At 35.0% G+C, this 24,610-nt stretch overlaps 4 protein-coding genes and 1 non-coding gene across 8 annotated transcripts in view; 1 reads left to right on the top strand and 4 right to left on the bottom strand.

Annotated features, from left to right (window-relative positions):
* The window catches only part of LOC110814632 (uncharacterized), a 46,034-nt gene extending 41,881 nt beyond the window's left edge, over nt 1-4,153 (bottom strand). The window contains exons 1-4 of the mRNA XM_088212394.1: nt 1,012-4,153; nt 729-811; nt 450-534; nt 171-255 (exon numbers count right to left, since the gene is read on the bottom strand). The gene's annotated coding sequence lies outside the window, so the exon portion shown is untranslated. The remainder of the gene's footprint in view (nt 1-170; nt 256-449; nt 535-728; nt 812-1,011) is intronic.
* A 1,263-nt stretch (nt 4,154-5,416) lies between these two features.
* LOC148268634 (uncharacterized) lies at nt 5,417-7,065 on the bottom strand. Its single transcript, XM_088212392.1, has 2 exons — nt 5,738-7,065; nt 5,417-5,598 (listed from the first exon to the last, which is right to left on the bottom strand). Exons 1-2 carry the CDS (start codon nt 6,968-6,970, stop codon nt 5,560-5,562), a joined length of 1,272 nt encoding a protein of 423 aa, XP_088068518.1. The 5' UTR covers nt 6,971-7,065; the 3' UTR covers nt 5,417-5,559.
* A 942-nt stretch (nt 7,066-8,007) lies between these two features.
* On the bottom strand, nt 8,008-17,012 carry LOC110814549 (alpha-taxilin-like protein). Of its 2 annotated transcripts, none has more exons than XM_088212391.1 (12): nt 16,813-17,012; nt 15,688-16,131; nt 15,447-15,535; nt 14,529-14,637; nt 13,161-13,228; nt 12,410-12,487; nt 11,806-11,870; nt 10,002-10,068; nt 9,724-9,906; nt 9,288-9,344; nt 9,103-9,198; nt 8,008-8,328 (listed from the first exon to the last, which is right to left on the bottom strand). In XM_088212391.1, the coding sequence occupies exons 2-12, from the start codon at nt 16,124-16,126 to the stop codon at nt 8,194-8,196; spliced, it is 1,386 nt and encodes a 461-aa protein (XP_088068517.1). In that variant the 5' UTR covers nt 16,127-16,131; nt 16,813-17,012; the 3' UTR covers nt 8,008-8,193. The 2 variants fall into 2 exon arrangements, with proteins under 2 accessions (XP_088068517.1, XP_088068516.1); XM_088212390.1 differs by having other exon boundaries at nt 15,688-16,173; nt 16,813-16,953.
* A 1,436-nt stretch (nt 17,013-18,448) lies between these two features.
* LOC110814668 (mitochondrial 28S ribosomal protein S29-like protein) lies at nt 18,449-23,605 on the top strand. Of its 3 annotated transcripts, none has more exons than XM_088212388.1 (8): nt 18,451-18,829; nt 20,368-20,806; nt 20,928-21,094; nt 21,449-21,660; nt 22,042-22,296; nt 22,434-22,520; nt 22,707-22,879; nt 23,152-23,605. In XM_088212388.1, the coding sequence occupies exons 2-8, from the start codon at nt 20,394-20,396 to the stop codon at nt 23,261-23,263; spliced, it is 1,419 nt and encodes a 472-aa protein (XP_088068514.1). In that variant the 5' UTR covers nt 18,451-18,829; nt 20,368-20,393; the 3' UTR covers nt 23,264-23,605. The 3 variants fall into 3 exon arrangements, with proteins under 3 accessions (XP_088068515.1, XP_088068514.1, XP_021897908.2); XM_022042216.2 differs by having other exon boundaries at nt 20,358-20,806; XM_088212389.1 differs by lacking the exon at nt 23,152-23,605 and having other exon boundaries at nt 18,449-18,829; nt 20,358-20,806; nt 22,387-22,520; nt 22,707-22,846.
* Nucleotides 23,606-24,532: 927 nt separating this feature from the next.
* Nucleotides 24,533-24,604, bottom strand: TRNAP-AGG (transfer RNA proline (anticodon AGG)). Its single transcript has one exon. It is a non-coding gene; the product is annotated as a tRNA-Pro (tRNA).
* Between the last annotated feature and the right edge of the window lie 6 nt (nt 24,605-24,610).

Genomic DNA, 24,610 nt, shown 5'->3' with positions numbered 1-24,610 from the left:
AGGAAAATTGGAGAACAATTGAACCTGAGAGTCATACACATCTAAGGATCCTGCTATATAGCACAAACTTAAACCAAACATTCAGATATTATTTGAAAGTTTGGAATAGAAATTGATAAAAACATTAATAAATTAAAAAAAAAAGGAAGAAAGCTTTTAAATGTAAATACCGTGGATGATCATCTATTAAACACCATCCAAAAACCATCAGAGGAGGGTTAATTCATCAACACTGAAAGAGAGATATTCTGCCACCTTGACAAAAAAGAAAACTGTCAGAGAGGAGAAATTGGAGAACAATTGAACCTGAGAGTCATACACATCTAAGGATCCTGCTATAGCACAAACTTAAACCAAACATTTAGATATTATTTGAAAGTTTGGAATAGAAATTGATAAAAACATTAATAAATTAAAAAAAAAGGAAGAAGGTTTTTAAATATAAATACCGTGGATGATCGTCTATCAAACGCCATCCAAAAACCATCAGAGGGGGGTCAATTCATCAGCACTGAAAGAGAGATATTCTGCCACCTTGACAAAAAAGAAAACTGTCAGAGAGGGGAAATTGAAGAACAATTGAACCTGAGAGTCATACACATCTAAGGATCCTGTTATAGCACAAACTTAAACCAAACATTCAGATATTATTTGAAAGTTTGGAATAGAAATTGATAAAAATATTAATAAATTAAAAAAAAATGAAGAAAGCTTTTAAATGTAAATACCGTGGATATCTATCAAACACCATCCAAAAACCAACAAACGGGGAGGTCAATTCATCAGCACAGAAAGAGAGATATTATGCCACCTTGACAAAGAAGAAAACTGTCAGAGAAGAGAAATTGGAGAACAATTGAACCTAAGAGTCATACACATCTAAGGATCATCCATCAAACGCCATCCAAAAACCAAACATTCAGATATTATTTAAAAGTTTGGAATAGAAATTAATAAAAACATTAATAAATTTTAAAAAAAAAAATGAAGAAAGCTTTTAAATGTAAATACCGTGGATGATTATCTATCAAACGCCATCCAAAAACCAACAAAGGGGGGGGTCAATTCATCAGCACAAAAAGAGAGATATTATGCCACCTTGACAAAGAAGAAAACTGTCAGAGAAGGGAAATTGGAGAACAATTGAACCTGAGAGTCATACACATCTAAAAATCATCTATCAAACGCCATTCAAAAACCAACAGAGGGGGGGTCAATTCATCAGCACAGAAAGAGAGATATTCTGCCACCTTGACAAAGAAGAAAACTATCAGAGAAGGAAAATTGGAGAACAATTGAACCCGAGATTATACACATCTAAGGATCCTGCTATAGCACAAACTTGAACCAAACCTTCAGATATTATTTGAAAGTTTGCAACAGAAATTGATAAAAAAATTAATAAATTTAAAAAAGGAAGAAAGCTTTTAAATGGAAATACCGTGGTTGATCATCTATCAAGTGTCAACCAAAAACCACAAAAGCTTTTAATTTTTGTGAATCCTCCGGTTTTATATGTTAAACTAAATAAATTTTGGACTCATAATTATCACCTAAATTATTTTATTACAAATTAATTATAAAGATTTAATGTGTTTTGACATATTTTATTTAAAATATTTAAAATGTTATCTTATTCTAAAATATGCAAACACTTTTTTTTTTTTTTGTGGTTCAAGACAAACTAATGCCATGTGCTGATTTCCAAGTACTACTTACTTTATCAAGATTGGCTTGTTGGCAACTAAACATCTGTAGCAATTACTTTCAGTCGTACATTTACCAAAAAAAACTGCAAGTTTAGTTAATAAGTTTCATTTAACAATTCAAAACAACTTGGTGATGAAGAAGAAAGCATAAATAGATACCGTCAAAAGATTATGTTCTTCTCTGTCTTGTCATCCCATGGAAACAGCCAGTTAAAGTAAACAGTAGGAAAAAATCAACCGAAGACAAAATCCAAAAGCAAGAGGGGGTCTGCCTTTGCTTCATCGATTACCTGTTCCTTTCTTTCAGCAAAAAATTCATCCCCGTATTTTTTATTTCTTTGAATCATTCTGTTTTCTACCATAAACACAAAATCAATCATTCAACAATTGTTGATAAGTACTCAAAAAAAGATTTCTTCTTAAGGGACAGAAAATAGAACATAAGAGACAGATAAAAAATTTGACAGAATAATAATCTAAAAAAAAACAAAGAACTATGAGATTAATAGTAAAAAATTATAAATTAATTGAAAGTTTGCAATAGAAATTGATAAAAAAATTAATAAATTAAAAAAAGAAAGGAAGCTTTTAAATGTAGATACCATGGACGATCATCCATCAAACGCCATCCAAAAACCACCAGAGGAGGTCAACTCGGTCTGCCTTTGCTTCCTTGATTACCTGTTTCTTTCTTTTTCATCAAAAAATTCATCACCCTATTTTTTATTTTGGTGAATCCTTCTGTTTTCCCCATAAGCACAAAATCAACCATTCAACAATTGTTGATAAGAACCCAAAAAAAAATTCTTGTTAAGGGACAGAAAATTGAACAAAAGAGAGAGAGAGAGAAAAATTTATGTGCCCACCGCGGGTGGGAGGTTTGGGTTTCCCGAAACACCCATCTGATTCGCTGTATGAAGGTGAACCGGTTCGGTTCAAGACTACAAACAAAACCGGTTAGGACCGGTCGGTTCAAGCGGAAAAGCAGGAGAGAAAAATTGTTACCGCAAGCGGCGGCGAGGAGGCTTGGTTAGCGGCGTTCACTCCGCCCCGCCACCGGTCTGGTTCGGTTCTCCGCTTGCCCGACCAACACTGACCCACCCGTCGCGGCGCTAGCACGAATCGCGCATCGCAGGCACTCGGCCTCGCCACCACACGCTAATGCGGTTGGAACCGCATCCTAACCTTCCCAAGTCGTACATGCATCCACGGCCGAAGCCGTTCAGCATCACCCCGCGCTCGGATTTCGCACGCACACCACCGGTTTTGCGGCGACAGCGCGCGTGCGACACCTTCTTCATTCTTCGGTCGCGGCTCAAGCCGCTCGTGTCTCCCTCGTTCGCGGCCAAGCCGCTCACTCTTCTCCTCTCCTTGGCTTACGGTTTCCGCCGCAAGTATTTCATTTCTCATGGAGATCGCCACCGTGCGATCTCGTTCGGCTTCCCTTCCGGTCGAGATCGCCACCGTGCGATCTCGGCCAGCCCCTCTCACGGGCCAAATCGCCACCGCGCGATCGCACGGTTTTGCGGTTTCCCGCAAATCCGTTCCCACACTCGCACGCAGCAGCGACAGCGCGCATGCGACACCTTCCTCCTTCGGTCGCGGCTCAAACCGCTCGTCTCTCCCTCGTTCGCGGCCAAGTCACTCACTCTTCTCCCCTCCTTAGCTTGCGGTTTCCGCCGCAAGTCTTCCTTTTCTCATGGAGATCGCCACCGTGCGATCTACCTCTTCCCGATTCCCGTTCGAGATCGCCACTGTGCGATCTCGTTCGGCTTCCCTTCCGCTCGAGATCGCCACCATGCGATCTCTGCCATCCCCTCTCCCGGGCGAGATCGCCAGCCCGCGGCCTGCTCCTCCTTCCCCGCGGGCTCACCTCTCACAAATGAGATGAAGAGCCCTAATCGGGCTCCTTAAATTGGCCCTTCCGACAGATCTTTCCACTTTGTCTAGGAGAACTTCCGTCTTTTCATGTCGGAAAGTGAATCTCGGCCGCCCGATCGTGATTCCTTAAGTATTGATCGTTGGATCAAGGGTTTCATTAAGGGTATTTTCGTCTTTCTACTTTTTCTAAAATTCTGACCGTTGGTAAGCAATCTGGGCCGTTCGATCAACTTGGGGGTGCAGCAAGGCCAACAGTTCATCGCTTTTGGGCGGGATGCGATAACGATTGTCCGATTGGGAATGGCGGGAGTGAATTTACACTGTTCGATCGGACACACGTGAGAGGACGAGGGTCGTCCGATCGCCAATCACGCGGATGGCCCCTCCATGCGGATTCCCACGCTAGCATTTTCATGCGGATCGCCTATGACACGCGGCTGCCACGCTTTTGAAACCCATTGGGTACACGGACACGTCACCTGCTGCCGTGGCCCGCCTTTCAAATTTGTACGCGGCCCGCACTCGCCCAGAAACTCCTTCTTTTTGGTCCCTGGGTCCGATTTTCATTCCCAAAAAGCCCTCAAAAATTCCGTTTTCAATAATTTTTGTCCCTAAAGGTTTTATTTTATATTTCTGAAGTGTTAAAATTATTTTAAATTTTATCAAATTTATTTTCCAATATTTTCTGGAAATAAAACTCAATTAATTAACTAATTAATTCTTAATTCGTTATAAATTTAGTTTAATTAGAAAATTTCTTTATTTTTCCTTCTCCAATTTATTTCTATTTTTTCTAAATTTTATCTATAATTTTAATAAATTAGACATTAGTTAAAATATCGATTAGATCATAAAAATTTTTAATATATAATGTAAATTATATTATTAAAAATTAAATAAAATTTTATATATGTATAAATATATTTTATTTAAAATATTATTTAATTCTAAAATATTATGTTGCTGGTAAATTTTTTTCATATAATTTAACTAAATTTTTTTACATTTATACAAAATATAATAAAAATATTACTTTTTATAATTATATAAACTATAATATAAATATTATTTTATATGAATAAAATTATAAAAAATGAAAAATTTATATAAAGTAATAAAAAATTAAATTAAAAATATTGAATCGTTATTTAAGATGATATATGCAGTAAAATCATATCTAATTAAACGTTACTTAGAGGTAACTTCATAATTATTCAACAGCAGAACTAATAAAATATTTCTCCTCCTTTCTGTATTAAAAAGCTCACGGCGTAAAGCCTTCAAAATCAGAGTTAAAGCTTATTCCTTTTCCCTTTCCCTGCTCTTCTCCAATAATGGCCGGTGCTGGTGACGAAGAATGAGTGAGACTGAACGATTCAAGAATGAAGATGGCGATGACAAGAAATAACTGGGTCTTATCAGTCAGTCTGGTTATCAGAGATGCCACGTTGAGAGATTGAAGAAAGAAAACTTTTTCCTATATGCAATTTCACAAGACTAATATTTAAGTTATTGAATGTTATCCTAATATGTATAATGTTAAATGGAACAAACAAGTAGACTGCTCTTTGTTTTTTTCTTTTCTTTTCTTTCTCAGTCATCTCTCTCGTTGGAGCTAGTCTCTTGTGTAACTGGAAAAAAGCCATTCGTGACAGGGAGACTATTTATACTAAGCAAATTCAACATGAATTTTCTCCATGTCTATTAAGATGATCAATGATCCATTTCTCAACCAATATCAAAACATACAACTGAGTAAAATCAATATTGTTTCAACCAAATTCCTACATGAGCTTGCATCAGCTCTCTCCCTCCTTCTATGTGCTCTATGCTTGATCTATCTGATCATTAATTTCTTTCCCCCACATTTGAATCATATCCAATACCCACAGAGATCCTGAACACAACATCATAGACTTGCTCACCTCCTGCTCCGTCTCTTCGATTTCTACCTCACATCGTATCATCTTCAAATCCAACAAATATTCCGAGACTCCGGATGATTGCTCTACAATAGATTTTAGGCACGTTATATTTGTCAGAATACGAGAAAGAAGTTTATCATAGTTCGTTTCTATTGTTAATTCTGAAAACTTTCCAACAATTATGATCATCATTTCGAGGATGATAATGAACTTGGTAATTACCACTGAAAAATCTTTTTTGTTACTGAATTTGACGGAATGCTTGGATTCCTTGAACTTGGGTAGCTTCTTTAGGGAATCAGACAATAGAAGCACCATCTTAACAAGCAAGTGAGAGATTCGAACTCCAAGTTGGACTGCTTTAGAATTGCTCTTCTCTGAAAATTCATAATTTTCCTCAACATTCTTAGAGGAACCTTCTCCACTTTTACTCATCGAAAATTCCTTCCCTTTCTGCACTAGTTCTTGAAAATACGTGCGCAATGTTCCAAAATCGTCATCACTAGTTTCGTCATACACCATCGGACTCTTCATTTTCAAGTCACGTTTTTTATTTTCTGGGATTTCTTGGGGGTTTGATCCGCAGATATCTTGTTTTAGATCTTCCCTGTTAGTGGAAATATCATTAAAATTTTCTGGGTCATCATCAGCACGATCATCTGATGAGTCACGAATCCTCAGTTTTCTGACCAGCCTTCTCCCTGAATCTGCCATTATTTCAGAGTTTTTCTCTGCCGTTTCCTCATCGCTATCTCCTTCATAGCCTTCTTCTTTCTTGAAGCTTTCAACATGGGTCGCCCGATTATCAGATTGATAAAGCCCAGTTCCCGGCTCCGCCCACTGTCGCTTGTCACTGTCTTCTTTTTTCTTGAAGCCTCCGAGCCACCGTTCAACAGATGGATAAGACTCTGTTCCCGCCTCCGGCAACCGTTCTCTGTCATCATCATCTTCTTCCTTGAAGCCTTCGTAATCGCTGATTAACAGATTGGTAATATCCAGTTTCGAACGCCGCTGATCACCAGATTGATAAGCTCCAGTTACCAACTGCGGCGACTGTCGCTTGCCTTCTTTTTTCTTGAAGCCTTCGAGCCAATGTTCAACAGATGGATAAGACTCTGTTCCCACTTCCAGCAACCGTTCTCTGTCATCATCATCTTCTTCCTTGGAGCCTTCGTAATCGCTGATCAGCAGATTGGTAATATCCAGTTTCGAACTCCGCCGATTACCAGATTGATCAGATCCAGTTTCCAACTCCGTCGACCATTTCTTGCGATCACCTTCTTCTTTCTTCAATCTTTCAGTATCGCTCCTCTGAGCACCAGACTGATAAGACCCAGTTCCCAATCCTGGCGATAGTTTCTTGTCGTCGTCATTTTCTTTCTTGAATCCTTCCGTGTGGCTCGCCCGGTCACCACTTTTACTTCTTTCATTGTACTCTTTATGTGACTCTGGCATCGGAATATTTTCAGCGACTGCAACTGAAACGCATTATTCATCAGCAGCCTCGGCCACTATATCGTGTGCTTTTAATATAGAAAGGAGTATTTGGCGCCAAGGCAAGATAGAACCGTTATTTTTATTGGTTGGTTGGTTGAGGAATTTATAAAGTTACCTCTTGGTGACATTTAATTGAATAAGCGGCTGTGATAATGTAATAAAATATTTTGTTGTGAAAGTCAGACTAAAAATCAATCGAACTTAATGGATTGTCAAATTAATGATTTTTTTTTGGGGCTAATCTAAAGATTTTTTAAGGAGAAATTTATAATATAAATAAAATATTTTTTAGATAATATCATTAAATACCACAATCTAATTTAAATTCATAATTTTTTATTAAAAAAAATGAGATATCAAGCATTCAGCTAATTAATAGTTTATTAAAACAGAATTAAATACTGTTGGTTGAATAAATTATTAAGGTATAAAGTAAATATATATTTCAGTTGTAAAGAGTAAAAAAAAAATGAAAATTTTGAAGGGTAAATCGGACTAATCTTAATTTTTTTATATTTTAGATAAACTCTGTTAATTTTTTAATGTTATTATATTTTAAAATTTACACGATTTCATTTTTATCAAGTATAAAGTAGTAGTGATAAATATTTTCAAAATCACCAAACGATTATTATACTTATTTATTTTTATTTAAGTTAATTCATTTATTATTTTTTATTCAAATAAATTTTGTTCTTTTTACAAATTATTCAAACAACATATATGTAGAGATGTAACTCTCATAATATGCATTTTTATCTATTCAAATATCTATCTTCTATTTTCTAAATCGATACTGAATGTCTTAAATCGGTTACGAGCATGTAATCTAACTATCCTTCTATCGACAATCGCAGAAAGTGTCATTACGAAACCGTCTAAGCTTCTTTTCTACTTCTGCCTAAAAAAAAGAAAAGAAAATAATCAAACAAAATCAATTCAAAATAAATTTCACCAAATAGTTTCTCTACTCTTACCTTTCACCAGAGCCTAACTTTTCCAGTAATAACAAAATTAATAACATAACAATTGTAGGATGAACGCACAGTGTTTACACTCAGTTCTGAGATTTGTGATCTTCCCAAAAATTCAAGAGTTACAGCTGGAATAACTTAAGATGGAAGTTACAAAATTCTTTGCAAGATCAATTTGGTCCGACCATTTTTCTTTTTTGTTTTTGTTTACACAGAAACTGAATCAGACCTGCTGCTCCCAACGGGGTTCTGTTTCCTTTCTGCCTGAAGTGATCGGCACAGAGATTCGAGCTTTTCTTTCTGGTTCTTCATTTTCTCCAGTTGTTTCTTCAATCGCTCGCGCTGCACAATAAGACAATAGAACTGCTTTAACATTTTGGGCAACAAAAAAAATTTCAGGAATTGGAGTTCCCAAGCCGCAAAAATGTTTGATTCATTCTAAATTTGGCCAAAAAATTATAGAATAAACAAATCTAAAGGTGAACCAGCACATTGTTAAATTCTTGTAGCTCATCTATGCTATTGGAGAACTTTATAATTTTGTCATATTTCACAGCAGCTCACAAGGTGAAAGCAATTCATCACTAGAACAACTCTCTCAGGAATCAAACATTTCTTATTGTCATAATCCATGTCATGCATTGACGATCACAAACCCATAACGATGATATCGTTTTGTTTTTATTGTGGTTCAACAATGCAAGAATTGCCAATGGTTCAGATCATGATAAGCATACGACTTCTGTTGCTGAGCACTTCTGATTTGAACCCGTGCCCTACTGAAAATGTCATCTGTGCAAATGCTCGGTGGTATAATCACGATATGACTAATTGTGACAAAATCCAAGCATGTAAGAACTAAAATATGTCGTAATCATGACGATCATACCCCATTATTTGTGCCTTTTCTTGTACTTTTTTTAAAATGATATTTCATTTCAGAAGTATGACAGGATACAGAAAACGGAGAGAAATGGAATGATAAGCTAGAGGCAAAATAGTTTTAGTTACATGAATCTTGTTATAGTATTATCAAATAAACATAAAAAAGATGTTCAGTGTAGAGCACAACTCTATGTTTAAAGAAGCAAGAGATGAATAGTGGGCCTACTTTACCTCCTCAACAAGTTCAATAAGAGTAACATCTGATTTCTCACTTTTGCTCTTCAAGAATGCATTTTCCTTCTTGAGTTCCTTGATTGATTTTGACATCTAGTTCCAATCATAACAGGATATCAAATTACTTCAACATAGCATATCATACAAGTCATTATGGAAGATAATGCGAAATGGAAAAGAACCTTCTCGATCTCTTGCTTGAATGTTGCGAAGACCTCATTGCTTTTTAACAATGCGTCCTACAAAAGAAGCTTATGAATTATTTTAGGAGAATGTACGGGAGATTCATGCACTTATAATGAAAACATGAAAATGTGATTTTTATCGAAGGTTAAACATATTATCTTTATCATAAGGTAAGCATAAATTATTGATTAACTTCCAATCCCATTGCAGTAAATAGTATAAGGCGCACATGAGATGAGTGCCAACACCTAGTAAATGATGCTTCCCACATGCAAGCATAAAAAATCCATGTCAACCTTCACGACTTTTTATGATATTATAATAGAAGACAATCCATAGCATCTTTACCTACCTATACTTGTGCAATTAAAAATATAACAGTGTCAATCTCCAACTAAGGTTTTGTGATACATAACATGGAACCAAGTTTACCTGAAACTGTTGAAACTTCTCGCCATCAGCTGTCAACTGCAGGCGCAAATTCTTTTCAGTAGCCAGCAGCTGCGACACTTGTTCTGCATATAGTTTCATCCGTGATTGTTCCTGCGCCAATTTTTCCTCATGTTGCTTAATCTTCAAATCAGAAAGTTGTAGTTCCAGGGTTTTCTGCTTCAACTGTTAATTCAAATTCCCAACAATTGTAAGGGGCTCAAAGTCATTTTAGGCAAGCATTTTCTTTGAAGCTTCAGAACAATAAGAATAGATGATACCTTCTGAGCATATTGCTGTTCAGAGAGGGCATGCTGATCAAGAAGTTGCTTCAACTTACTTCTCAACCTATCAAAAACTTTAAGTCACAAAAGCAACCACAGAATCTAACAAAAGGATTACCCTTATTCAGTGCCCTACCACACACTAATTGTGAAGCTTTTAATAAAAATGACTTTAACTAGCTCAAAAAGATGAAAACCCAAACATAGATTGCAGAAAAACGATTTGCAAAAATTTTGAGTTATTGCCAGGAAAGAAGATTTATAAACAAGGTTTGCAGGGATGATGTACACTGTTTGAGATCACCTAGAAAGTCTGAATTCAGTGTTCAATAACCTTTTTCAAACAGCAGCAAAGAACACCTCAAAACGAGGTTCTGGGAATATAATCAGAATGCTTCCTAGTGTTGCAAAATTTAGGTCAGGGAAAAAAAGAGAGGTGCCTGAGTTGGAAAAGTAGGGAATGTAGATTCAAGGTTTAAGGTATATGCTAACTATTTTATGATCCCTTAAACTTCTATACGTGACTGAAAAGGAAGCCAAATGAAATGAGTCACTGAAGTGCTTGTGAAGCATGGATGGATAGAAAATAAATAGTTAGGTTGCATTTGCAACCGATAAAATACCTAAACCCCCAGCCTCCCCCATATCTGGTTCAAGAAAATGAAAACCAGAAGGAAAAGATGTTCTTTCTTACCTTTTTTTTCCAATAAATTTGCACATTACTTTGCAATTATATTCTTGGACTGAAACTAGAACTTGGTATGAGTGGTTCATATACTTCCTATACCCTTAGGCTTTAGATTTACCTTACTGATAAACCTCCTACTGGCAGTAAACAAAAGCCACCAACTCAATTTATCATATCTCAAGAGGATGTGAACGTGTGGTTCAGAAATGGCTGAAATAATCTGGATGCCAAAGCCAACAACTCAATTTGCTATATCTCAGGAGGACATGAACGATCATTCTGCTAAGGGAGTGTACAGAGAGAAAGAGTTTCCCATGTCTGTTCTTTTCTCTTCTTTTCTTGAGAAGGAAAACTATCTCCATGTATGTTCATAGGAAGGAAATCCTTCGATGTGGTCTTAGAAGGGGATGTTGAAGAAACTCCCTTACTGAATATAGGGAAGGGGGTCCTTTTCTATCTCTTTGATCTCGAGACTGATTGATTGGTTCCTAAAATCTCTGCGAGTTATTTTGAGTCAGAGGTCACAACTCTTAGATCAGGAATTTTGACGGTGTTCTTAGGATCACTAGTTCTAAAAGGCCCATGCCATCTTGAGGGAGAAACTCTAGGGAACTTAATGGATATTTTGACTAATGCTTCAATGTCAATATCTTCTGAATTCTGACACCCCTTTGGTGCCTTTCTAATTACCTTCATTTTCCCTCTAAGAAGAAGCTATGCTATGCACACCACTATCACATTATATGAACATGGTTGGTGATTCCATCCTGTAGTTCAAAGTTTTTAACTTTCAAATCATCATGCGTAATATTAATAACTAAATTATTAAGGTATTGACATTGGACAATATATACATGACACAATTACGTTATTAACTACATTGACAATTAAAACAATTCAAATAGTTTCAGATTCATATTTCATTCATCCCACTTCAGAGCTTCTTGCGTTCTAATGCTTCTTCCAAGAAGAAAAAGGAATAACATTAATAGGCACTATAGGGTGCCACCTATCTTATGTTGTACTGCTAATAGTTTATAACAAAGAGGCTGGGAAAGGAAGTGGGAGCGGAGCAGGAGTATAACAAATGAACTTGAATTTCATATAGCTTACATTTCATTCTCCTTTAGCTGGGATAGGCATTCATCCTTTTGCTCTTCTAGCTTGACACTAACATCCTTTAACATAAGAAAGTAATATCAGATAATTTCAAATGTGAAAAAGAAAAAGGCGGATTTTTTGAAGGTGGGACAGAAACTATAATTATTTAAATTAAACCTTTTTTAAATTTTTTTGAGAATAAAACCTTTTTTTTTCTTTCTAAGAAGCTAATTAGTACATGCATAAACATCCATTAATATCGGATATTTGTACGTGCCTAATAATATATTGTTATATATCAAATAACAGACAAACAGAAGCAAGCATGTATCTTATTGATGTTTAGCTCAAGTTGGGTGATAGTTGAAAGATAATCCAAACATACGTGAAAATAACACCTGATCTTGAAGAAAACACAACAAAACCAAGAAGAGATCCATACTACTTTATCACTTAAAATAGGAAGTATGATGGATACAGGTTATTTTATTAGGATTTATATGAAATACAAATATCACTTTTTAGCCTCAGTCATGTGATTGTGAAGGTATGGAATCTCAAGTAACTAAAAACACTTTCTTTATGGTTGAATTGAATTGGAACTTTTAAAACAAACCTTTATTGCATTTTCAAATTTGGTTGATAAATCGAATCTTAAGTTTTGCCCCTCTGTTGTTACTCGTTTGCATTCATCCTGTAAAATCATAAAACTAAGTACCATTATCTCCAGAACAAAAAGTAATGACTAATGCTGCTAAGTAGAGAGAGAATGGTCATATTTTAATATCAAACTAAGCAAGACAAAAAGGTTTAGAAAAACAAAAATTATGCTGTAGAAAATGATAAAGGCATAAGATGATAAATGATCATTTAACTTCTTAAACATAGCAATAATGCAAATTAGAGTTTAACAATTTTTCTATCTTCCCTATCTTTGTTTGTTTGTTTCTTTCTAGGAGGATGTAGTATCCTCCCAATTTGTATCTTCTTCCTTTCTAATAAATATTTTCCTATGAAAAAATTAGTAAGAAATAATCTAACTATGACCTTGGAAGTAATATCAAGCAAAACATGATATGATCAGCACACATCACATATTGAAGGTCCAAAGGTATGCCTTCAGTAACAAGTTCAATTACAACAGCAAATCTACGTTTCTGCACCTGACTTGGTGAAAAAGATCACATTATGCCTTCTAAAAAAACCACACCATATAAATTAACTTAAATAACTGGTAAATCAATAGGAAGAAACAAATCTCCAGGCAAATCCACAAAAGTAAATCAAGTAATAAGCGCATATGAAATAAGTATCAATTAAATAAGGGACTCAGTTTACAAAAGTAGAATATGTAGAGGAAGTTGTACCATTAACATTTTGTTTTGACGTTGTAACTCCCTACACAACGATTCAAGCTTATCTCGAACAGCAATCGCTACATTCGGAAAAAATGAAGGTGAAAAAGATCACATTATGTTCAGTTTTTTTATGGAACATACAATTATTGCATAAGATGTCACTGCACCAAGGAAAGGGGCTATCCCCACCCCCCTCCCCCCCAACCCGCCCAAAAAAAAACAGCCCAATATGATGGTTAAAGAAAAAAGATACATGAGACTTCTCCTCTGCACCTCAAACCTTTCAAATATTAAATGTACATAGCCCACTGAAGGTATTAGTATATCCCCTAAAATTTCAAGGACTGAAATCCATGTTTTGGGCCAAAATTTAAACAGTAAGAAGTTCAAGTACATGTAATACCACCAGATTTGGAGCAGACAAGAAAAGTTTATCCCTACAGATGAGCAGAACGAGTAGTATAACTACACAAGAAAATCCACATAAAAATAAGAAAACTGAAGCTAAAATTACCTTATCAATTCAAAACACCAATAATTCTATGAGAAAAAAGAGTCTTATCATTGTTAACATTTTAAAAGCCTCATAAAAGTTGTGACAGAAACTATAGCATGTGTTCCAGGAAAATCAAATTTAAAGAAAAATACTATGTAAAAAGGTGGCACCCACTTGGTGTCTGTTTCTAGAATTTTCCCTTTTCAAAAAAAAATGCTGCATAAAAATACTATGAAACAAAAAAATAAGTTAATCAACTTTACAACTATCAACTCCTCGTGTGAATACGGCAAAAATGGATTGAAAAAGAAGCATAACTTGTGAAGTAAGAGATACATATTTGATATACATATTTGATAAGAAAAGAAAAGTTTATTAGAGGGAAAAAGAATATTAGGAAGGATAAGGACAATCTCAATAGCAACGATGCATCAGCAGGATCACATGTAACTGGCTAATGATACACAAACAGAAGACTCCTAAGTATTTGCACTTGAATTTCTGACTTCATTCAGACTGTAAAGCTCTGAGCAAAGTTTTCTTTTCTTTCGTATCTTCTCCTCATAGGGTTCACTTCAAACAACAACATCGAAGCAAAAATGGTCTATCTCAACTTTGATAGACAATAAGTTAACAACATCAGTTATCTGCACTAACATTGAAGGAAAATCAATCACTTTTTCCATTAATAGACAGCTTGATGAAAAGTTGGGACCATTTCATGAACACTAGACTAGAACTTTACTCAGTGAAACATAAATTATTGGAAACTTAAGTATATTGGGTAGTGAACTGATCAGATATCAAAAAATTTTCAGGTATGATTATAACAAGCAACACTGTAGCTGTTGTTTTCAAATTAAAGCTGACATTTTTTTTACCTGCATCTCTTTCTGAAAGAACTTGTTGATACTTCAAAGTGAACTCCAAAAAGTCCTTTTCAGATTTAAAGGTACGCTTTGCAATCTTCCGTTTCGTTTCCGCAGTTTCCTAAGGGTAACACCATCCAAGTCAAAAACCATAGTGGATTATACTTAATATTTAGATTTATAACTGGAACAGAATAGGCAGACATAGAAAAAGAGAGATATTACTAGAGAGAAAGAGAGAGAGAAAGAGAGAGAGAAAGAGAGAGAGAGAGAGAGAGAAAGAGAGAGAGAGAGACCACATAAAACAGAAAATCTAACACAAATAGGCATATTCTTGCAAAAATGACAATGAAAGGGACTGATTACCAAATCAAATGAGGAAACAACATGAGGTTTTTATTATTGTACCAGTTCAATAACACATCAAGAAGCACCATGAAGACTTCTTCTTTCTGACCGTGACAGTGCATTATATGGGGCAGTTAACCATTTGATCATTGACAACATAAAATAGGCAGAAAATAAAGGACAAGCAGACCTACATGTAGAAATACTACTCACTCGCAACTAGCTAGTCCTACCAAATAAACAGTTAACCATTTTAACATATAGCCCAGTGCATAAACATAAGAATCTAGACTCACCTAAGGGCTTAAAGCATGAACAGCAGTTACAAAAATATCAAACAATGAAACACATCTTTTATTTCGTACCGGGATTCTTTCATAAAACAACTCATTTTCACTTTTTGGTGCCCAAAGCCTTAAAGAGTGCATTCATAAGTAGAAGAAGTTCTCTTAAATTCCACTATTATCACATTAAATTTGAGAAGATCTAAGTGAAAAATATAAAAGCAAACAAGGTCCAAAATATCTAGGTATATGGAGTGGATTCAAGTAAAAATGATCAATGTAATATGATACTACTGACTAGTTTTCTGGTTTTTAGTAAATCGATGTTTTCTGATGAAGATATTTCTTTCAAATCAGTTGTATTTGTCTCTGATCCTCCTTCATTTGCTGCAAAAGGAACAACCAGCGAGTGAAAAAGCTAATACTAAAAATATACTGCAAAGAGAATGTGAAAAGTAAATGCAAGACAGTCCAATGACAACTAGGTTTAATGCAATATATGGCAAATATATATACCCAAGGTACAACAAGATAATTACATGTCTCTGTGCCACAATTGACTTGATCTTGTCCTTGTTTTGTGCACTCAGATACCCCATCTGGCTCATTGACAGTATTAGATGAGCTGGACATGCCTAGACTACTTTCTTTCTCCTCTACGACTACCATATTGGGCACTTGCACCAAGTCTATCGGCACATCATTGCTCTCTGCCTCCGATAATGGGACAGGGAAAGTTCTCAATTTCCCAATCTTCTCTTCCCTACCTTGAGTTGCCTGAGAATCATTGGATGCCATATCCTGTAAAGACTCATTAGAGCAATCAAGACCACTTATGCTATCCTCCTTGTAATCATCAAGTGGCTTTTCCTGATCCAAAGTTGGGGTGGGAGGGGCCAAAGATTCTGTTGGGCTATCTACAAATCCATCTGGCAAAGAATCCACTTCAGGAAGCTGATTTGCACCCGAATTCTCCATTTTACCTGAATTTCCAACGTGCAGACACTAGAATTAATTACCTTACCCTGTAATCCATAGCACAGTAATCAAAGGACTGTCAACGGTAAACAGGAGTAACAATCAATCATTTAAGCAAAAGGCCAATATATGATATGAACAACAAATCAAATACTAAAAACGTTTTCCTTCACATATTTTGAGAACTATGCATCTCCAGAAATGTGTTCTTGTTGGAAAATCTTGTTTATGACACAAGAATCCAATGGAAAACCACATGAACCTCCCCGGAGTCAAGAGGTCCTAGCATGTAAGATCGTTTCCCTCAACATGATAGTTAACCTACTTCTCGAAAAAAAAAATAATAATTAAAAAAAAAAGCAAAGAAAACTCATGGTTCCCTAATCCGTAAGCTAATGCTTCCCGATTATTGCCTCTTAAGCCACCATTAGGCATGCACATCTGACACCTAGTTGTGCACCTCCGGTTCTATATAAGACATAAACGCAAACTCGTCTAGCTCTGTACAATCACGCCGTTTCAGTTCTTCAAATTTGTCTCCTCTTTCCTTTCGTCTTTCACTATTTTCTCGTCAAACAAACGGAAAATCTATGTACAGATAGTACGTGATTTTTAAATTCATCAACAGGCATAGCCAATCAAAGAGTGAAAGCGATCTAAGCCAAAAGAGCCGTGAGATAATTTACCTTTAGCGAGCAGCAATATTCGAGGATGAAGTTGAAATGGAGGAAAGCCGCGGGAATCTGCGCAGCGGAAAAGAATGAAACAGAGAAGTGGATATGCAGTGAGTTGAATTGAACACAGACCGTGTTTATTTGGATTTTGATTGCACTTTGGTAAATGAAGCAGTCGAGAGCTAAAAGGCTTTGTCTGGTTTTGTGTTTGTTTTTATTCTTTGAATCGAAAATATAATTATCCACAGATTTAAAACATGTTTTGTGGACTAAATTTTGTAAATTATATATTATTACCTCATTTTAAACGTATATTTTTTATATTATGCAAAAGCGAGCCCCATTTAAGCCCAAACTAGCACAGCCCAAAAAACTCAATGGTTCGGCCCATCTAACCCAGCTCGTGCAGGCCCACTACTTCTCTCCAAAACGATGACGTCTAAGTCGGAACTCATCCCGAAATTAAAGTGATTTAAGAAAGAACGTTGTTTCTTTCTGGACCGTTTTGAGTTTGCATCTTACCCAATATGCAGATTTAATATGTATTTTTATATGTTTGTGTTTATATTTATACATACATTTGCATGTGTACATAAAAATATATTTTGTACATATGTTTTTATACTATATATAATTATATTCTTTACATATATTCGTGTGTGTGTATATATATATATATATATATATTAGCAAAAATAAAATTTAGTTAAAAAATTATCATTCATACTTTGATGAATGACAAAAACAAATGAGATTATAGAAAGCAACATATATTAATGTCTTTTTCTAATTAAAGTATATATTTAAATTATATTAAATTTGAATTAATAAAAATATTAATCACAATATATTTAAAATTGACATTCTAAAATTTATTTAAACTCGACCATTCTGTGTGTGTGTGTGTGTGTATGTATATATATATTTAAAATTTTATTATTGTAAGTAAATATATGTTTACATCAATAAATATAATAATAATTTTATTGATACATAAAATTAGTATATATTATTATAATATATTAATAAATATACTTTTATTTTTAATATAAAATATAGTTTATATTTATATTAATATAATAAATTAATTAGATACATTCATGTTAGATATCTAATAAAATCGATATGATTTAAAAAAATAAAAAAAAAATTACTCATTATAAATTCATGATTAATTTAAGTTTCCTATTCATGTGGGCGAGTCATATTGGAGTTTGACAAAATTTAAATTGAACATATTTAATATTATAATATATTAATGTACAATATAAATAAAATTTTAAATTTAATAAAATATAATTTAATATTGATCAATACTAATATTGAAGGGTACAAAATATTATTTTTTACTGAAATATTCGATCAAAATATATATATTTTTTAAAAAATAATAGTAATTGTGTTTATTATAATCTAATATTAGTTTGAATTATTTCTTTTATTAGATATTTATTTTAGTCTAACTATAAATTAAGGAACATTACTAAAATAAAAGCATTAAAATATTAAAATAGTTACTAGAATTAAAATAATAAATATTGCAGTACGTACGCTGACCGTCCCGAATTTATTACCCCGTAAAATTTTAAATAAAATTTACAAATAATAACTGAAAATAAATTCATTTGTAAATTACCATCTTCAATGCTGGATCGAGTTGGGGCGAACGAAACCCGCCCGAACCGAACCCGTTGCTATCCCACACTCTCTGCTTCCAAAAGCCACCATCAGCGCATCTCCTCCCTGCTGATGCCCAGCGCCGCATACCATCAATTGGCTTCTCCTTCTCCTTCGTCGCTCATCCCGTCTTGTCCCTGCAATCCATTGCCCAGGCTCCCCTCTCACGACCGCTAACCTCTCTCTCGTTCACCCTCTTTGTTCAAACAATAGACGCATCTCTCTCTGGCCGTCGATTCTCTGTATTCGCCAGTAGCAGCAAATCGGCGTCGCCGCATAGACCACCGCATAGATCTCACGCTAGCTTTCCTTCTCTTCGTTAATAAGATTCTTGTTTCCTCACATTCTTACGGTACGATTCCCTCTTTCCTTTTCCCACTACTCAAGTGGTTCCGTTCTTACTCATATTTGGGGTTCAGTCTCAAGCTCACTACTGTGTTTATTTACACGTATGAAACTTTTGGCGGAAATTCTGTTAAAATGCGGATGCGAGTTTGAGCCTGTTGAAAAAAAAAAATGCTTGTTAAAATGGTTTATGAATTGATAGCGTCGCGATTGTTACCTCACTGTTACTTTTAAACTTCAAATGGTTTTTCACGTGGATATGCCATGATGCTGAAAGCACGTAGGTGCTAAAATGTAGATGTTTTCGAAGCAGGCTTTTGATTTTTGATGTTATGTTTGTTAATTCATTTTTATGTATTGGTCCTAAGTGCTGTTAGCCATTTATGAATAGTTTGATGGTTATTTTTGTTGAATGGATTGGCTTTAATTGGTTAACTTACATTTAATGAGAATAAACTGATGGTTTAAACTTTGCCTGTAATGTGTTCGATAGAATGTCCCACAGAAGGTCTGGTGAGGTTCATATAGAGTTATATGTGGCCATAATCTATACGGATACTCTTTCTGTGTGACTTGGTTAACTATATAGCAAACTAATAATATGCTTGGTTAACGTCCTGGCTATGGTTGCATGAAATTGAGTGTCAAGTTCTCTGTAAATGAACAATATTCGACTTTTGAGAACAGTTTGAGTAAACTTTTGATGTACATATGATTTCATTTTAAGGTGCGTGTGGTCTAATTTCTCATTGTCAATGTCTGAATGCTATTGGTTTTACTCAGGCTTAAGGTTTTATCTTTTTTTTAATTCATTAATCTAGGCTTCTCTTTGCTTCTATTGCATTTTCCATTTGATCTTTTGCACTTTTCTAACGACATAAGCTATCCTGATAACATGCTCGTGATTTGTTACATGTTTTAGTGAATTGTGTTTATTGGTTTCTTTTTAATCCTTAGACTCCTCGATTATTGCTTTCTTTGTGCTGCTTTGGCTCTATGATGTAGCTCACACAACATGAATTTGAACAACTTATATGTTTATATATGTATAAGCTGTGGATTGCAACCCCTTGGTGCTTTGTTAATATATTTACACTTTTTATTTCAAAAAATATATATATAGGCTGTGGATTTGACACTGGAAAGTATCTTATTTTGTTTTTTTTTTGGGTGAGTTTTTTCAAAAGAATCATGTCTCGTGTTAAGCACATGTTTTTTTTATTTGATTATATCTATGTGATATAGTTATATATATAGGGGATGCTAGAAGTAGGTAGACAATAGAGCTTTCAAGAAAAGAACTGTGAGCCGATATTAAAGCCTGCCTTTTTTAGGGGAAAAAAACCACAAACCTGCTTCTATTATCTGTTTTCATTTTTAATTGATATCTTGTAAATTTAGTTTGTGAATATGGTTATGCATTTTATCTTTTGTGAAAAACGTGATCTTAGGTGTAAGCTGGCACTTTGAGTCTTCATAGTTACAAGTTTACCATTTTTAATTCTCTGTTTATCTGAAATGAATGCTTCTTTCAGAACTCTGTAGACGAAGGAGGAGGAAAGAGAGGAGAAATGTGGAGGTCAATTGTTAGAACTGCACTCGTGAATAGCAAAAGGCAGCACCTATCAAATGAAAGGACTGAACCCATCATTTTATCATTATCACCTGCAGCAAAGCTGACACTAGAACACGACCAATACTGCTGTTACTCCTCCAAGGCACCAAAAGCATCAGTGCCTAAAGGGAAAAAGGGCAATACAGGCAAGACTAAACCTAAAGGCTCCGATTCCCCTGTCACTGGCACTGGAGCCGAGATTGACTCAACCAATGTTGAGGACTATGACGCAGCCCGTGCACTTAAGCTTGCCGAGGATGAGAAGGACCCATCACTTGACGTGGCTTCCAACAACCGCCCACTTTTCACCTCCATTCCTTCCCTCTCCCTTCTCTCCCGCAGGGACACCTGCTCCTACTTCAAGTTCAGGTCTCTCTCTCTATGATCCATCATGTATCTATAGATGTTCAATGTCATGTATTTATGTAGAATTGGATGTATAAGAATTGGATTGATTAATGTGTGTGGGTGTGTGGTGTTTTGGTGACAGGGAAAAGGGATTGAAAGCAGTGTTGCCTGAGGGTCTGCCTGCAGGCATGGAGTTGGAATTTAAGGATTCAATGAGGCCATCATTGCTTGTGCGACAAAGTTTCTTGGATCTTCGTGATAATTTCAGGCGTATTGTTGATCCTCCAACGTGGTCAACTGATAGTAAAGGTGTGTTTTGGTTTTATATCCATGGAATTTGATTGGTCCACATTTCCTCCGAGCCTTTCAATCTGAGTTGAAGAACCATATCATTGCTATGAGGCATTTAGTTTGGTGCAAATAGTTGCAAAATAATGCATAGCTCTCTCTATCTCTCTCTCTCTCTCTCTCTCTCTGTATATATATATATATATATATTTGTCTTAATGTTGGATAAGTTGAGTTTTACTCTTTGCTATAATTTAGCCCTTTTAGCCTCATTATGTTGTTTTAATCTATTACCATTCTCTCCTTAAATTTTGAGTTTGTTAGTTCCATCTTTAGATAGGATGATATAAAAAATGACCAATGTTCTCTATGCAGCTCCAAAAGTTAGGAAGCAGATTGTCTTGGATGGTCCTGTTAACTGTGGAAAGAGTATTGCCTTGGCAATGCTCGTTCATTGGGCTCGTGATGAGGGTTGGTTGGTTTTGTATGCCCCTAGAGGCCGAGAATGGACTCATGGAGGATTTTTCTATAAAAATCCTCAAACAGGTCTTTGGGACACTCCCGTACAGGCTGAAAATGTGCTCAAGGCAAGTTCCACCTTTCCTTCTTTTTTCCTTTCTTTTGTAGTTAAGATTATTATTAATCTCTTCAATTGTAGAAATATCGGACTATCTCAAAAAAATTGTAGAAATATCGCACAGCGGAATCAGTAATTCATAGTGAAAGTCACTAATTGTCTTCAGGGAAACATGATTGCTTTTAATGTTCTACCGGTGGTTATAATCAGAATATAATTATTATAATCCTCCCATCTCAGAAAAAAAGCAGAGGAAGAGAATAGAAGAGGAGGTTGATGCTTTCTTCTAAATTTATGCTTGTTTTAGATGTTAACAAACTTCTTTTTTGACTTTTCTCCTTTATTTGTTCATGTCTGGGTTTGTATATTCCTCACAAATTACTTTCTCCAGGATTTTCTGAAATATAATGAACCTCGCTTAAGACAGCTACGATGCCAAATATTTGATCCTATACCCCTAGGAGAGGGTGCGGGTGTTGGATGGATGAAAGGAGCTGACACCATGTTAGTTCCTGAAGGATCAACTATATATGATCTGGTGCATATGGGAGTTCAGAGCACACACGCAGCTGTTGGAGTGGTTGTTCGATTGAGGAAAGAGTTATCTTTGGTGAAAGATATCCCTGTGCTCATTGCTATTGATCAAGTGAGTTCTAACTACCCGCATTTTGATGTTTAGTCCTTTTTTTATGACTTTTGACGTCACACTTAAACTCGCATTTACCATTGTCCTTAGGTGGTTCATATATCTGTAATTGACTCGTTGCTCTTATCGCTTTCCAGTACAACAACTGGTTTACATTCAGTGAATATCAGGAGCCAGTAACACCTCGCTCTTGTCGCTCAATACATGCTAGAGAACTTTCATTGGTTAGTATAATTTGTTTGTCCCTTTCAGCTCTTTAGACTTAAACTCGTACATAGATATTTGCCAAAGCAAACATGCAATGGAAGTTTAGCACACAGCCATTTTAAGGTTCATCTAGAAAAGGCATAGCATTTGGTTTTCACTATCCTTTATCTTGGATTATTCAAACGTCTAGCATTTTTTTGTAGGTGAATGCCTTTAGGTCCATGATGCATGATGATATGATGGTGGGTGCTTTCTCGCATTCAACAGCTGTCGGAAAGCTACGGAAAGAATTACCAGATGTTCCTACAGATGCTCGCGTTAATCTCCCCCGGTATAATTTAGATGAGGCATCCGCGGTTTGCCATTACTACCTTAGGTAGGTATATGGAGCAACAGTGCTCCTTCCCAATTTGTGTCAGATAGGCCCTGAACCTAGCTGGGATGAGTTCCCACTAATACTTGATTTTGTTTATCACCTTTTGCTAGTTTCTTTTACGCTACTTTTGTTATAGTTTTTAAATGTCTGGATTAAAACTTACCTCGGCCGATAGCTCTATAGCCTTTGCCTGAGATGATGGATTTACCAGCAGAATAATTCTATTGGTTATATAATATGTCTCAAGCATTGTGTCAACCTTCTGTTTTCAGGCAAAGACTAGTACGTCGCGAAGTATTTTCAGAGGAGAGCTGGAAGAAGATATACTATTTATCCAACGGGAACGGAGCTGAGATGAGGTGGTTGGTTCCACTCATGCGGTGACATTCTGGAAGGCAATACTAGAGAAAGATGCTTTTCTAATCTGTTTGCTATCTTGGTTTATCTTTCCTCTTTTATGCAGCTTAACGTTGAATCCTCGGCAATGCCAAGGAAAGATACCTGTTTACCAGCTTTCTTCCAAGTCTGTTTTTTATTTATCCTAATAGGACAATGTAACATATGTAGATAAGGCAGAGTTTTTACCATTTTAGGTCCCAGTTTAGAAGACTAATTATGGGACAGACAGTACACTTGGCAATTCAATCATGGGTTACAAATCTTGAATAACCAATTGCACGTCTGCTTTGTAGAATGTTGCGAGGAATAAATGCCTGTTTTATTGTCTTTTTCTGATCAAATTTTTAATCTAAATATTTGAAAAAATTATGGTCATTATATTTATTTAGTGTTTAATAAAAATAACTTTAAAAATATTTTCACTTTGGAAAACTAAAAATTGTATTTGATGAAAATGATTTTTAAGATTTTAAGTGTAAATATTTAATAAAATAAAATTATTTTTTAAAAATAGTACATTGTAATTTTTAATTTTGAACATATCAAAAGCGTATTTTAAATTTGAATATTGTCAAAAACACTTTACATTTTATCTGGTCGTACTTTAGTTTACTTTCGAAATGAAAAAATTGAAACTAAAAATTGAATCAAAACGTAAGTTTATTGGCATTTTTTGAAGAGTTTTATTGTTTTCTCTCTTTTAATCTCTAAGACATCCCTTGTCATTTATTCATTTTTTGCTTTTATTTTTTCCTTTGACAAGTCCTCTTAAAATGCATAAAACTTACATAACCATTAGTAGATCATCTTCATTCATCTTTTTACCTAATAATTTTTTTTCTTTTAAAGCAAGTTTCTTCAATATTTTTTGCGAAAATATTCTTTTGACTTTAAAAATTGATTTCATGAACTACACTATTCTAATGCTTAAGAATGTATCACCCAATGCCTGAAAATGACTAAAAATATAATAATATGATTATAGGTAATTAAACTCATTATAAGCTTAAGTTTTCATCTATATAATATATATATTTACTTTATAATAGTATTTATCAATTGTGGTTTCATACTATCTTTATTAAATCGAAAGAGAAATATTTATAGGACTTTATTTATTTTTTTATTATTTTTACTTACATTTTGATCCTTATATTTTCACTTACAAAAAAAAAAATACTTCATCTAGAACTCTTTTTTTTAATGATTTTTGTGCGTCTTAAGGTAATTTATTAACATTGCAAAATATTTTCAGGGGCATTCCGAGAATTGAACTCGGGACCTCTCGCACCCTAAGCGAGAATCATACCACTAGACCAAATGCCCGAAGTG

The sequence above is a fragment of the Carica papaya genome, chromosome 2 (genome assembly GCF_054855325.1).
Source record: "Carica papaya isolate Zhongbai chromosome 2, ASM5485532v1, whole genome shotgun sequence".
Taxonomy (NCBI): Eukaryota; Viridiplantae; Streptophyta; class Magnoliopsida; order Brassicales; family Caricaceae; genus Carica; species Carica papaya.
This window is presented reverse-complemented; position numbering and strand designations above follow the sequence as displayed.

Excerpts from the sequence above, each read along its gene's own strand:
- LOC148268634 (XM_088212392.1), bottom strand. The coding sequence starts at position 6,970 with ATGCCAGAGTCACATAAAGAGTACAATGAAAGAAGTAAAAGTGGTGAC. Across the intron at positions 5,599-5,737 it reads ACAAAAAAGATTTTTCAGTG|AGCAATCATCCGGAGTCTCG; the intron begins GTAATTACCAAG and ends AATCTATTGTAG.
- LOC110814549 (XM_088212391.1), bottom strand. The coding sequence starts at position 16,126 with ATGGAGAATTCGGGTGCAAATCAGCTTCCTGAAGTGGATTCTTTGCCA. Across the intron at positions 9,907-10,001 it reads AACAGCAATATGCTCAGAAG|TTGAAGCAGAAAACCCTGGA; the intron begins GTATCATCTATT and ends TTGAATTAACAG. Across the intron at positions 9,345-9,723 it reads AGAAGTTTCAACAGTTTCAG|GACGCATTGTTAAAAAGCAA; the intron begins GTAAACTTGGTT and ends CTTCTTTTGTAG.
- LOC110814668 (XM_088212388.1), top strand. The coding sequence starts at position 20,394 with ATGTGGAGGTCAATTGTTAGAACTGCACTCGTGAATAGCAAAAGGCAG. Across the intron at positions 21,095-21,448 it reads GTGGTCAACTGATAGTAAAG|CTCCAAAAGTTAGGAAGCAG; the intron begins GTGTGTTTTGGT and ends TTCTCTATGCAG. Across the intron at positions 22,521-22,706 it reads ATGCTAGAGAACTTTCATTG|GTGAATGCCTTTAGGTCCAT; the intron begins GTTAGTATAATT and ends ATTTTTTTGTAG.